This window comes from Austrofundulus limnaeus, unplaced genomic scaffold, assembly GCF_001266775.1.
Source record: "Austrofundulus limnaeus strain Quisiro unplaced genomic scaffold, Austrofundulus_limnaeus-1.0 Scaffold14, whole genome shotgun sequence".
In the NCBI taxonomy this organism is placed as follows: Eukaryota; Metazoa; Chordata; class Actinopteri; order Cyprinodontiformes; family Rivulidae; genus Austrofundulus; species Austrofundulus limnaeus.
In genome coordinates, this window is record NW_013952416.1 from 2,602,187 (window position 1) to 2,616,881 (window position 14,695).

At 40.1% G+C, this 14,695-nt stretch overlaps 1 protein-coding gene across 6 annotated transcripts in view; it reads right to left on the reverse strand.

Annotated features, from left to right (window-relative positions):
• Positions 1–14,695, reverse strand: part of aopep (aminopeptidase O (putative)) — an 89,038-nt gene that overhangs the window by 29,972 nt on the left and 44,371 nt on the right. For 2 of the 6 annotated variants that reach the window (XM_014002686.1, XM_014002687.1), the window contains exons 9-10: positions 14,115–14,177; positions 12,982–13,106 (exon numbers count right to left, since the gene is read on the reverse strand). In XM_014002686.1, the coding sequence (XP_013858140.1) occupies positions 12,982–13,106; positions 14,115–14,177 (188 nt within the window). The other 4 variants (XM_014002682.1, XM_014002684.1, XM_014002683.1 and 1 more) reach the window with 4 other exon arrangements.

Below are 14,695 nucleotides of genomic sequence, written 5' to 3' on the forward strand. Positions count from 1 at the left end.
GCTAGCACCGAGCTAATACATATAAGGCAATACAGCGTCAGTGCTTGCACAAAGGCTAACAGGCTAAGCTAAGCAGCTCTGTTGTCCTCCATCTATATTTTCAGTTACAGGCTGAGTCATTTCTACCTTCTCCTCTCTGTCAACGCTCTCTGGTTTCATTTAAAAGAATCGATCATCAGATATTGTCCAAGATTAACCTTCAGGGTGGATATAGCTCACTAGCAGCCTCGCACCGAGGACCTACTGTATCCACGTCATCATTTACCCAGAATGCTTTGTGTGTAAATAAAATGGCCCCGCCTGTGTAATATATTTGTAAACTTTTAGTTTAAAAATTATAAAAACTAAACCGCCTACAGTATTTTTACAGTCTTTATTTTACAGTTAAAATACGTTTATTAATTAACATATAATGTTACAACTAATCATGGATCCCTTTAAGAAATTACAAAGCAGTCATTTTAGTCAAACCTTGAAAATAACCTTATTCATCCTCATGCAATATTGTGATATCTTGCATAATCTGTTCAGGCTTGTGAATAACTGTCAGCTACTACCACACCAAATTTTAGCTTAATTATAAATTTCACTGAGGTATAGTGTGTGAACTAAAGATAATTATCAGGTTGATTCAACTCAGGTGCTGGCAAAAACAACCAAACAAATAAAAACTAGGTAAAGAGAATGTCAGATGACGCCAATGAATCTGTAAAAAGGTCTAGTATCTAGGGAAAATAGCACAAAGTGAAATTCAAATGATGTTTCCATTGCACAAAAAATCCTCTTTTTACCCCATCAAACTAAGGAACTTGAAGAAACTGTAGCCTGCAGTGTGGCTGCTGGGTTTCTTCATGTATCTGCTTGGCTGTCCTAAAACTGGACTGAACCAGATCCTTCTAAAGATAAAGATTATTAGTCTGCAGTATGCTGTCACCCTTGACAGCGTGAACAGAACAGTGCCTCAGATATGACTTGACAAGTTCATCACAGAAGGAATTTTCTTCCTAAAAGGGTCGTTTAACCTCTTTGTTGAGACACTTCGTCTCCTTTAGCAGGACACATTTAGAACTGCTGTGTGAATCTACTGGGCAGAATCACAAGACTTTAAAGAAAATAGTGTATTTTTTAAGTCCACTACTTGTACTTTAAAATTTTAGTAAAAGGTTACAATTACTGTGAGGATTTTGCACAAACCAATATACAGGTGTTGGTCATAAAATTAGAATATCATGAAAAAGTTTATTTTTTTCAGTAATTCCATTCCAAAAGTGACACTTGTATATTATATTCATTCATTACACACTGACTATATTTCAAATGCTATTTCTTTTAATTTTGACTGACAACTTATGAAAACCCCAAATTCAGAATCTCAAAAAATTCAAATATTTCTTAAGACCAATACAAAAACATACTTTTTAGAAATGTTGGCCATCTGAAAACTATGAACATGAAAAGTATGAGCATGTACAGCACTCAATACTTAGTTGGGGCTCCTTTTGTCTGGATTACTGCAGCAATGCAACGTGGCATGGAGTCGATCAGTCTGTGGCACTGCTCAGGTGTTATGAGAGCCCAGGTTGCTCTGATAGTGGCCTTCAGCTCTCCTGAATTGTTGGGTCTGGTGTATCACATCTTCCTCTTCACAATACATATAGATTTTCTATGGGGTTAAGGTCAGGTGAGTTTGCTGGCCTATTAAAAACAGGGATACCATGGTCCTTAAATGAGGTACTGGTAGCTTTGGCACTGTGTGCAGGAGCCAAGTCCTGCTGGAAAATAAAATCTGCATCTGCATAAAGTTGGTCAGCAGCAGGAAGCATGAAGTGCTCTAAAACTTCCTGGTAGACGGCTGTGTTGACCTTGGACCTCAGAAAACACAATGGACCAACACCAGCAGATGACATGGCACCCCAAACCATCACTGACTGTGGAAACTTTACACTGGACCTCAAGCAATGTGGATTCTGTGTCTCTCCTCTCTTCCTCCAGACTCTGGAACCTTGATTTCCAAATTTACTTTCATCAAAGAACATAACTTTGGACCACTCAGCAGCAGCCCTGTCCTTTTTGTCTTTAGCCCAGGTGAGACACTTCTGACCCTGTCTCTTGTTCAAGAGTGGCTTGACACAAGGAGTGCGACAGCTAAAACAGGTCTTCACACATCTGTGTGTGGTGGTTCTTGAAGCTCTGACTCCAGCTGCAGTCCCACTCATTGTGAATCTCCCCACATGTTGAAGAGGTTTTGTTTATCCCTATTGCTTGTACACTTTTTCCTACCAGATCTTTTCCTTCCCTTCAACTCTCTATTAATGTGCTTGGACACAGAGCTCTGTAACCAGCCAGCCTCTTTGGCAATGACCCTTTGTATCTCGCTCTCAATGGTTGTCTTTTGGACAACTAAGTCAGTAGTCTTCTCCATGGTTGTGTAGCCTACAGAACTAAACTGAGACCATTTAAAGGCCTTCACGGGTGTTTTGAGTTAATTAGCTGATTAAAGTGTGGCACCAGATGTCTTCAATATTGAACCTTTTCACGTTATTCAAATTTTCTGAGATACCGAATTTGGGGTTTTCATTAGTTGTCAGTTATGATGAACTTATTTCAAGCAAGAGCAATAATAGTGACCATCCCTGTTGATGTTGAAGTTTTAGACTGTGTTCAGTTATGTTCCAATCTTTCTTTTTAATGAGCACCAATTCACACCAAAAGTAATCTTGGGACGCTTAGCCAAACAACAAACAGGTTCAAATCAAATCCAATTACTAGCACACAAGTTCAATGCATTTTATTTAATCCAATCAAGTTCAAAACAGCCAGATTCAGAATATTTTCCAATTACAGCCAGTTTTAGTCCACTTAAAATCCAACTCAATAAAAACACGTATTAATATTGTCACCTTTTCACATCTAAGATAGACCAAACTATAACTTTTTACCCAAGGTTTTATTTTTAAGCAACAAGGCAAAGAATTTATTTATTATAACTTTTCAATTGTGAATGTCTTCCTGCTTTAAAAGCCTTTTGTTAAAGAAACCAGAAAAGAACTGTATTTGTTTTTAAAAATTATCAGTTTTTAACCTTTTTTATGCTGAATTCTTGGGTCAATTCAGAGGTCAATTATTATTAAAATAAATTTCAATTTGAGGTTTAAAGTAATGAAACAAATAAACTGTCCATATTTTATGTATTTGCAAAACTAATTTCTGGCACCAATTCAGGAAAAAAGCAGTCAGACCATTAAGTTTCTTTAAATACAAGCAACTAAAGTCAAACTGATGCTGCTTTTGGAACAAAAAGTTACATAAATGAGTCACTAACAAAAGAGGAGGAAGTCTCCTAAACCAGGTTTCCTCAGCACTCACWGTCTGATCTTTGGGTTTTTATATTGATTACATGTTTTCAATTGCAGCGGGTCGAGTACRATAATACAGCTGCCTTTACTTTGCGTGCAAGCCTGTGTGTGCACTTCCACGTGTGTGCTTTTGATGAGACTAAATGTGTTCTGTCTGTCTGCGGGTGCTGTAGCCTGCCTGGTCATTACCAGGAAAGATGGATGTTAAAGCACTCAACAGGCAGCCGCCTCAAGCTCTCACAGACACAACATTACGTACAGTACCTACGAAAGCGACAGGGTGACGCCTAAATCAGGTTTTATGTGAAAAACTATTGATTCATTTCACAGCAATAAAAAGCCCGTTCCGTTTTACAGCCCCAACCCAAAATGACCATGACTCTCCAATACATTAATATGTGTCTGAACTGCCACCAGCTTTAAAACGGCAACCCCCACGCTGGCTTTTATTGCACCGCATTACACCCCATGTTTGAAACCGTTTGAATGGGCTAAAATGAATGATCTGCGTGAGCGACAAAGTGGGCTACTTGTTTTTGTTCGTTTTGTTACAGACGTATTCAGCAGCCTGTTCTCTTTCTGCGTCTGATGTGTTTTCCATGTGTGCTGGAAAGGCAAACACAGCTGCACGTTAATGACACTCAGACCTTTCTGAGAATCAGAAAGCATTTGTGTGTGTGTGTTTGTTCTTTTTGACCACTTCAGACAAATGACTTTAGAAGCCACTCTGTATCTAACTACCTCTTGCCTGTGGAAATCTTWAACATAACTTGATGCCATATATTGGATTTGAGAGTGTAGGTGTGTTTGGATTAAGGGGAATTTTTTTATAGATCATGTCGGCTGCAGCTCTTCACTTTTATTTCCACGCTTGGACTTTTGGCCAATATTAGACCATACAACTGCTTTTAAACTTTTTTAACACTCACTTAAGGTTAAAAACTTTTGCTTCAAAAGGGAAAAGCATCTGTGAGCAGATGTACAGTTAATGTAAGAAATAACCCAACCAGACGAGGAGAGTAGTTTTGGTTGAAACACAAAGGTGACTTAGGAACACACAGTTCTTTGTTCATTCATACTTTATATAAAAACACTAAAAGAAAAATGACTTACAACTGACCTTATAAAAGCATAATAAAGCAACAGTTAATCCTAAATTTCTTTGAACTTATAAGGAAGAAATTTTCTCATATCTACCACCCACCAGCTGGCCATGTCACTGATTCCAAAAGTTATGATTGGGACCACACATTGGGTCACAAAACATGCACACACAAAAAATAAAGAGTCTTATGATGATCTCAAACAGTATGTACTATAAAAGCAAACATATTTTTGCGCTTACAAAAAAGAAAAACAGTAAGATGTTATCATTGTGCCCGTTTTTATTGTCACTTTTAGCAATGTGTACTTTAAAAGTTTGCCACTGTTACGCTAGGGGTTCTCCAGCCATTTGGGTCTGGGGACCCCGTACAAGGGTGAAAAAGTTCCAGGGACCCCCTAATAATCCCCATGCTGTTTTAAAAGAATTTATTGTCATTTCAATCCCTAAATGCCATGGGAATATGTATTTTTAGTAAGTTTATTATATTTGTTTTATTAGTTCATTGTTCTCCATGCATTTTTAAAAATAAAAACCAAATTAACAGTTTAGTGGAATTTTTTGAGGACCCCCAAGATACCTCTTGTGGACCCCAGTTTGAGAACCTCTGCGCTAAGAGACGAAAGCAAAACAAACAAAAAAAGTCTTTGAGAACCTTTCACCTTTCTTTTTGTGGCTTGAATACAAACAGGGTAAAAGTCTATGATGGTAAGTTGTCGTTTAACCCTCAGAGAGCCCTTAAATGTTTGGTCTGAATGCACCTTCTGTTCCTATGCCCAACTTTATGAGAACCAGTTGGAGCTTTAGACGTCCCYACTAAACCCACAGATTTCCTTTTGTTGAAATACACCCAGAAGGCTAGTTCTGGGCTGAAATTTGGTTTTTAGGGAGTTGTAAAACACAAAAGAATATGTAGCAGAATACCACTGAGAGCTCACCAGTATAGCACAAGGGTTTGTGTGCGTGAATGAACATGAGGGTGTGTTTCTCATAAAGTGTTGTTTCCACGGTATGCTGCTATGTCTGTTGTGAAATAGCTTTCCAGCATTGTAAAGCCCAAATGGTGGATCTTTACCCCCACCACCGCCCCTCCACTCGTCTGTGTACACCCCCTCATTTACAAACACATACAGGCAGCAGGGAGTCCCTGGACGAGACGAGACAGGCACTGAGCTTCCAATGACCCTGAAAACAGAACTGCTGGTGAGTGATAAACGAGACAAATACACACCGCTGCCTTCTTCCTTTAACTTTCTTTTCCATCTCTCCCACATTAACACAGCACAAACAGAGCCATCTTCTCTCCTCCTAGCGGCGAATGTAGATTCTCTCATCTCAAAGCCTCGTCGTTGATCAATTTTGATTTTCATTCATCTCATTTTCTTTGTCTGACTTTTCTTTTGGTCACAAAAAAAAGAAACAGTTTTCACGCTCTATCGGCACAACTTCAAGCAAGACTGCGGCTTTTACTTTCAAGTCGTACAGACATATGCTGTCACATCACAGCATGACATATTCATCTCATACAGAAGAAGCTTTATAACTTATGAGTCAATTACACACAGCTGCTTAAAGCTTACACAAGTAAATCATTGGCTGATGTTTCTTATGAATCATTTAAAGTAGTTTTTTCTGCCTTTAAGTAATGCATCACAGGTGAAAATGTCTTTTTATCCGTTACAATGTTGGTTTTTYGAATGCACAGCTGCACATCAAGTGTGTCCCAGAGCAAAATGTGCATCTTTAAATATTTATTTATTTCCACAGTCACACAAGCGACGCGCATGGGTTCACTGACGTGTACCGTCGGATCAACAGCTTATCGATATGTAAAGAGCAGTGAATCAAACAGCAGTTGTTTGCCGTACTGATCCCTTGATTCCCACACATTACGTCCCTCTCAGTCAGCACTTTTTCCACTACAGTTCCTGCAGGAATTGATTAAACCAGTAAGATACTTTCATTGATCTGTTGTTTTGCTCCGGCTCTGTTGACTTTTTAGATGTCCTGGACCTACCCTTTCCTTGTTTGTCTTTAGATTTCCTCTTGTTCTTTGTTTTCACCAGACCTTACCATCTATACAAGCTCTTGGCCTTGAAGGTTTCAGTGTCCTCAAAAGAATGAAGTAATCCATTTTTTAATTGTTGTTGTTGGCAGAAATACGTTTGTTGTTTCTTTTATCATTTCAAAAAAAATTCTAAAACTCGTCTCTATTTTTTTGACACTGTTCACTCTTGCAAACTAAAATCAGACTCCCTAAATCAAACTTATAAACAAAACATGTTTTGAAACTTAATTTATATGTTTATASCAGTGATTAAAACCCATTATTTTCCTATGAAGAGAATATAACCATCCATTAATCTAGTGTGGATCTTTGATTGCTGATTAGACTGGTTTTATCGGAGACTTGAAGAGAGAAATAATTCAGGGTATGGTAAAGCATACTGTAGATCAAAAATAAATAATAAAAAAGAATACGCCTCTAAATCGCATGATTCTGTATCCCTGTGTTCTGTAGGAGTAATATTCAAGTACTACCTGTTAAAGCATGTTATTAAAGGCAGTCTAATATGTGGAATATTCTGGTGTGTATATGTTGGTAATTGTACGTTTAGCAATGGAAAAGACAAAAGTCATGTTGGACAAAGACCCACTTTGTGGTAAACTGGTACAGAGTTTAAAATAATAAAGATTATCTTGTGGTAATTTGGTCTGCGTGTTTTTGTTCTTAATGCTCAGTTCTCTTTGTGATGAAACTGGTTATTGGTGGGTCTTTCTGGTTTAAGTTAACTTGCAACCAATCAGCCTTGGACTTGTGTTTAGCCTCATTATCGCAAGTTATGCAACATTTGCTGTTCAGATGTGTGTTAACGGAAAAAAAAAAAAAAATCTGTCAGTCTGTGGAAGCTGAGTTTGATGCTTAAATTCCKACAACAACAAGCCTCAAAACACCACCAATTAAGTTAGAACAAGGGAATTGAATTTTGTTCAAAGATTTGGTATTAATTCYTTTAGTTTTATTTAGATGAACGTGTCAGAGCTGGATTTTTTTTGTAGTAACTTTAGTTTTATCAAAGGGGTGTATTTTTACCAATGGTAGCTTTTAATATAGGAGAAGAGGTTAAACTAAACATCTTTTTTATGGTTTCTAGAACTCCAAAGGCTCTGCGCCTCACAGATAGTTTTCTAATTAGCTGRATGAAATCTTATATCATTTTTTTTCTTTGTCTAAGCAAATARTTATAAATATGTTGGTTCTACTGAAGAGAACCAGTTATTAATAGCACCATTTTCAGTTTAAAAGTCAGGACCTGGTTGTTAACCTTAGCAGATGACTGAAGAACCAAACATCTGTTTTTAAAACCTCCAGATCATTGCAGAACTCCTCATCCTACACCCATAACTGAGTCCACCTGCTGGGAAGACGGTCTCAGCCATAAGGTCACAGCCGTAACAAAGTTTGAGATTCAGCGAGGTTTGAAGAGCTTATTTCAGAATCGAGCCTCACAGGTTAATTTTCCTTGTTTTCGTAGACACATTTTTCCAAACCAGCTGTTTATCAGACGGCACCTGTTCTGAACAGCACTTTAACCACCAGCTGAACAATATAAATCGTTTTTCACTGGAATAAAAGCCTCAAAAGCAAACCGGAAAATATTCCCAGTTGAACAGATAATGGGATAAAATAGGGAATCACATAGTCAAACAGTAGCAAAAGATTTAAAATTGATGATTGCTGAACCTTTTAATCCTATCTCGGTGTTCAAAAAGCCTTTATAGATTTAAACATTAGCTGAAAGCCAGGCAGGACTACTCCACACTCAATCTGTAAGTGCTGTCATTTGTGTCAATTCGAATTTTATTTAAAGACAATTAAAGGGTTGTTACCGATGATTGCGGAGACACCTGGGGCGACCTTTAGCTGATCCCCAGTTGGTCTACTCATGAAGAAATGCACACACACACATTTATTTATTTTTTTCTTCCTACCATTTCCTCTCCTGATGTAAAGTCTGGCCGGAAACAGCCATTTCCCTGAATGTTCCCATCTCTCCTCCGGCATACTCCCTCATCCCTGATTCATTGCCAATAAATCTCAGTAAGAGACAGACACAGAGAGAGTGAGACAGAGTTAGTGAGGAAGCAGCACAAGAGATTAAGAGAAGTGGAGAAGGAAGCGGAGATGACAATATAAAACAGTAAAAAGTGCACTGGAGATTAAAACAGAGATGGGTGAAAAAACAGATGCGAGTTCGTCAAACACGGCGCAGGTCAAACATGGTTGAATCTACATCAAAGTAATGGCATCTTATTCAGGAGAACAATAAAAAAAACATAAAAGATGCCAGGAAAACAACAATACACTGGTATGTTTTGGTTAATGAGGCCTGATCTGAAATAAATGCTATAGGGCAATTTGCTACTTAAACCTTTTTATGACCAGCTTGATTACTAAAAGCAAAAGAAGCAAACTTCAATCTGTTAGTTACATCTTAAAACAGACTGAAACAATTTCTYCACTCCCCTCCTCATCTTTCCTGCCCTCTATTTATAGTTGAGTAATGCGCGCCACCTGCAAACCCCACCCTAACGGAGAGGCTTTTGATCGAGCCCTCCCTCCTGTTTKCTTCGTGACACAGTGGCTCCAGTTACGGCGGCCGCTTCCCCTGTCCAACCATCAACATCACACCTCATTACAACACAAGAGATTTCAGTCAGCACTCCAACTCGGCTCGTTTTTCTAAGGCTTTACATTGTCTCCTAAAAATAAAGGCTGGCATTTATGTCCCTGTGGCACACCAGCCCTGCAGGGTCCATTAAGTAYCTGCTTTAAAGCTTTTGATCTGAACACCCTGCTCAAAAATGAAAATTAGCCACAATGGAGCGACAGCTGGGTAAACACAAAAGCTCCACAACAGTCACTAAATGGACCTTGGGGCAAAAACGTTTGTCAAAAGGATTTTTCTTTTCCCGGCTTAAAAAAGGCACTAAATTTGCTGTCTAACCTGGACATCACATTTCTATCTTTAGCCACTTAAACAGAAACCAGCTACTGATGAATTCTGTGAGATTTACTCCTGATCTGCGTAATCTGTAACCTTGTCTGTTTTAAGAGATAAGAAATGAGTATGAAACTTGAGTTTCAACGCAGGACGCTTCCCTAAACCAGCAGCCGATTGCACAGGAACTCATGCTATCGATCAGGAAGGTGCCGATTGCCAGTCTACCCATTTGTAGGTGCAAATGAGGAGATGGAGTAACGTGGAAATGGAAGCTGACTCATTGCCTGCCTATTCTGTTGTATCTGTGGCACACAGAAGGATGTTCATGTTCTGAGGCAGAGCGTGTCTGTGCCTCCCTATACAGTCTCTGTAGTAGCTGAGTGTATATAATTATATGTTTGCAGTTCACAATTTATCACAACAAGGCTTGAAATCCGTCAGTGTGGTGGAAAACGATCTAGATGCAAATATGGAAACCTAAATTTTTTAATCGAGCTGCTGCGGTGAATTTTAACTTTGAGAAACTTTGCAGTGGACTGGTGGAAACGTGGCAGGCCCAAGCAATATTAATTCAAGTCAAACTGAAAAATAAATATAAAATAAATAGTGTGGCACAAAATAATTTAAGATGGAATGACAAGAATTCTGGATTACAACATTTCCTGGAATTTGTTTATCCAGGGCAGGAGCTGTGTAAACACCTTCCACATACAGAACCTTATCACATCTGCACAAAAAGCAGCGTGTCGAATAAACTGTATTCTAATAAAAAAAAGTTAAAGAGGGACTTTTTTCCGGTAACATTTCAGCTTCGTCCAGTATTATTGAGTTTGTATTTAAATTTTGACTATTGTATGTGGAGAACTTTGTTACATCTGCAGAACATTACACCCATTCCCCTRAGGCCTGGACCGCACAATGAGAGGTTTCAGGGAAAACCTGAACCTCATATTGTGATGCCCGTTCTTCACAGTTTAATGTGGAATCTATTTGACTGATATAACATCTTTTCAACGAGCATCTTTACGAAGCAGAAACATGTGCGATTAGCAAAAACAGTTGGCCAAGAAAACTCCAGCTATTCACAATTTTTCCCTACAGGGTTTCCTGCTCTGATCAGCAGGGGCAGATGGACCCCCTCATTACAGCGACCGCAGTTGAAAATGAGAGCAAAATGAGGCCCATTACCATGCGGGCGTGACTAATATCCCTCTGCAGACCTCTCCACACACTCTGGACAACACGCACACTTATCTCGAGCGCGCGCACGTTACATTCGTACACACACAAGTGGAAAAACAGGCCAGATGTGCACATTGTGATGCTCATTATTTAATAACGTTAAACAGAAACTGAGACGAGAGGAAGTTGGTAATAAACTTTGGCTCCATAATATTGAGCAGACCTTGGCTGTTCTGTGGGGAGGGGGGCGGGGGTCTACAACAGGTTTGTGAACATGCTCTAATTCCACATCAAGTCGTACATTTCCACACCTATTTTAAACCATCATCACACCACCTGACCAGTTTCTATTTCATGTCTCGTGAGCGTCTCTCATCTCTTTTATGTTTACGTTCACAACAAAGCCATGTGAGTTTAAGAATCCACCTCTGGTCAAACTAGCTTCAATACGCAGCTCCAAAATCAAAGCTTTACATTGAACCTTCCCATTTCTTTATCCCTTCTTTACAGTCATTTCTACTTTTCTCAATAATTATTTGCTACTTTCTTCTCTTGGATTAAAAATAAARTCCATTTCAAATTGACTGAACTGATCTGAGATACATAATGCTGCTCAGACCTGGCATCAAGTGTTTTTTTWAATGTATTTCACCCACATCATTTCATGCTCCACTCATCTCTTCATCCCTGTTTCACTTAAACCATTTCTCCTCCTCCGTTCCACCTTCGTGTCTTCTGRGTTTTAACCGCACTCCCTTCGACTTCGGTGATCAAGTCTGCTGATTGATTTATAACCTTGCAACAGGCTGGCGGATGGGAGGAGGAGGAGGAGGAGGAGATGAGGGGAGGGGAGGCAGATCCAGAGGGGAGGGGCTGAGCAGAACCGGGGCCGCTGGGTGTTTGAAGTACATGAAGGAGTAATATAAAATACACCTGGTCCATCCACGGGGCACTCTGTTCATAGAAACAAAGGAGGGGGGTGCAGAGGAGGAGAGTGGAGAAGGCTGGTCCGCAGGGGAGGGAGGAGAGGATAGGACGGGGTGGGGTGGGGGGCGAATCTCTCCGTGTTTCCTTTCAGAATGGCTTTTATGGTGTAACTTCAAACGTTGACCTCCCACACCCCCCCGCCCCTCAATCACACCGCTCCCTCGCTCCATCCGTCCGTCCAGTCGCCCCCTCCCTCCACGTTTTCACTATTGTGTATGACCAAGTGGACAGTAATTGGCTATTCTTTCATGAGGCTGATTTTGGCTCTGCCTCCCCCTCCTCCTCCTCACAGGAAGAGGCCCTTTAGCTGCCCCTTATAAGTAAAGCGTATGTGAGTAAAAAAAAAAAACACCAGACAGTGAGTATCAGGTGAATTGACGGGGGCTGCTCTGGTATTTTATTCCCTGGAAATTAAGGTAATCTCATCAGATTCCTCTATAAGTTTTAATGGATTTCAAACGTGGCTTAAATATCTAGAAATGAACTTAATATTGCTAAATTACAAGTTCTCAAAGCTGAAGTACAAAGTTTTCTAGAGAACTTTAAAGRTCTAAGAAGGCCGTTGTCTTGGCTAAATTGTATTTAATGACACTAAGGGGTACTTGCTTAACTTATTCATGAGATAAAATGCGAGATAAAAAATAGGAGAGGGTTTGGAAAGGCCTCCAACAGTTTACAACATCTGAGCATATTGTGAGTGATATATAAAAGCCGCTCTACTCTGGCTAATGACTTCTGGCCCTCTGTGGCCCATAGATCAGTGTGCTTTCATTAGTGATGCAGGCGTGTGCAAGTGTGTGTGTCAATTAGTGGGTGGAGGGGATTAGCTGTCTCCAGAGATTCCTAATTAACTCAACACATGCAAGCACAACTATGAATTTTGTTGTTTTTCTAGATTTTTGTCATCGTTTCTACCTTTTTATTTAGCGATTAGCATTAAATTCATAGGAGGATGTGTGYAAATAAAAGGGAAGATGAAGATCAAGTTTTGAAGCTCAATGGTGGCCTCCTCCAGAAAAAAAGAAAAAGAAAGCATTTACAGTTTGTRCATTGCCACAGGCGCACAGTATGTGATGTACACAAGTTCTTAAAAGGTTAAAGATGTTGGGAGAGGACACGACATAAACACAGACTTAAAAGTGCGGGGCGGTCTGGCCTCGCAGACACAACACATCAACAGAGATAAATGTGTTGTCCGACAAACAAAATTACTGCAAAGCTCAAAAATTACAGCAGCTTTTGCCTAAAAAAAKCCCCCACAAGAYCTAAAGAGGCTTCCAGAGGAAAGAGGGGGCACATCCGAGGGTAAGAAGTGGAGATAAAGGACTTAATGCTGACGAGTGCCTACCTCTTTGTAGTTCACCTTGGGCTCTGGTCTCTTCCGCTTTCTGCCCTTCCCCTGGTGACTCCGACTGAAGAGAATCCATTTTACAACCTGCAGGAGGGAGGACAGTGGGGGTGAGGTGGTGAAGGCTGGAAAAAGGAGGTTTTGTACAGATAAACAGGAGAAAGTAAAAAAAGTAGCAGGAGGGGAGCGAGGAGGAACACAGCATGAGAGAAACCAGGAAAAAAAGGGAGATAATCTTACATTAATCATATAAAGGTGGGGTGGTGATGGAGAAACAAAGGGTGGTGAATGACAAGACAAAATGGTTGTTTTTATCAGCAAAACGACTCTACAGAAATACTTTTACTGAACTATCGGAGAGTAAAACTGACAACCAAAAAGTGGCCTAAATCCAGCCGACTGGCTTCCAACTTTTCTGCACTTTTTTTTATACACATCTAAGCCAACAGAAACATCTGGCTCAGACAAGAGAGTTAAATTATAGAAAACAGAATCTCACAAAGTAAGCAATCTCCAMGTTTCACAGATAAAATCCAAAACAAGGTTTATTGAAAAAGAACAGAACATAAATTAGACTGGCTGTGTTTGTAATGCGTCACTAAAGCTTTTCTTCAGTGTTTTAAAGTACAAATAATCCTTCTAAGTTTGATTGAAAACAGCCTCAACACAAAGGCAGATGAAAGGATTTGAGAATATAGGCAATGCAATTAAGAACAACATGGGAGCATTATGGGAAATCTGATAGGCAGGCACAAAATGACACGCAACAGATGCACAGCGCCGTGTGCCGCACTTCACTCGGAGGCAGACAGAGGGAGAGACTGAAGAGACTGAATGAGAAAAAGAGAGGTAAACAAAGTGCAACAGAGGTAAAGATAAGAGACGGCATCGTTAACACTACGAAAGAAATTGAAGGTTTGAAAAAGTAAGACGTCAAACGGGAGAGGCGAGGAGGCATGGCTGGAGAACAACTTCTTGTAAGAAAAGAGGCTGATTTAAAAATAAATAAATAAATAAAAAGATAATCACATCAAGCAGTTCTGTGGGCAATGTTTCCAATCTGAGAGCTGCCACTCCCTGAAGATGAGACGAAGAGAGATGGAGGGAGAGAAGAGGAGTGAGGGAGCGCCTACCTCGGCTTTGACTTCCTCCGCCAGCCCTGCCTGTGACCACACGGCGCTCCTTTCATGCAGCCACTGAACGACAGAAAAGAAGGAGAAAAGCGATCGAGACGGAGTGGAATGCTTTCACAGAGGCAGAGAGAGAAAGAGAGAGAGAGAGAGAGATCCTGAGTGGAGCAGGAAGGGGAGGGAGGAGAGGAGTGGCGGGAGGAGAGGGAAGAGGTGGGTGCGCTATCACTTGTTCCTCTGACGGAAACTCAGTCCAGGAGAGAGAAAGGAGTAAAGTAAAGAAGAGAGGAGGAGGATAAAAAACATTACCTGGTTTGTATAAAAGGATGTCCAATCTTCTACACATCCATACACACACACACACACTCATAATTTAGTCATGTAAACACACACCTACATACAGAGTGGCCAATGGACACACACACTTGAAGGCTTATTAAAGGCTTCAACAAACAGTGCTGGAGGGATGCACAAGAGCACAGGTTTGTTTATGTATTTCTGTTTAAAAAAAGAGACAGAGTGTATGGAAGGAAGGCATTTATACACACACACACACACACACACACACACACACACACACACAC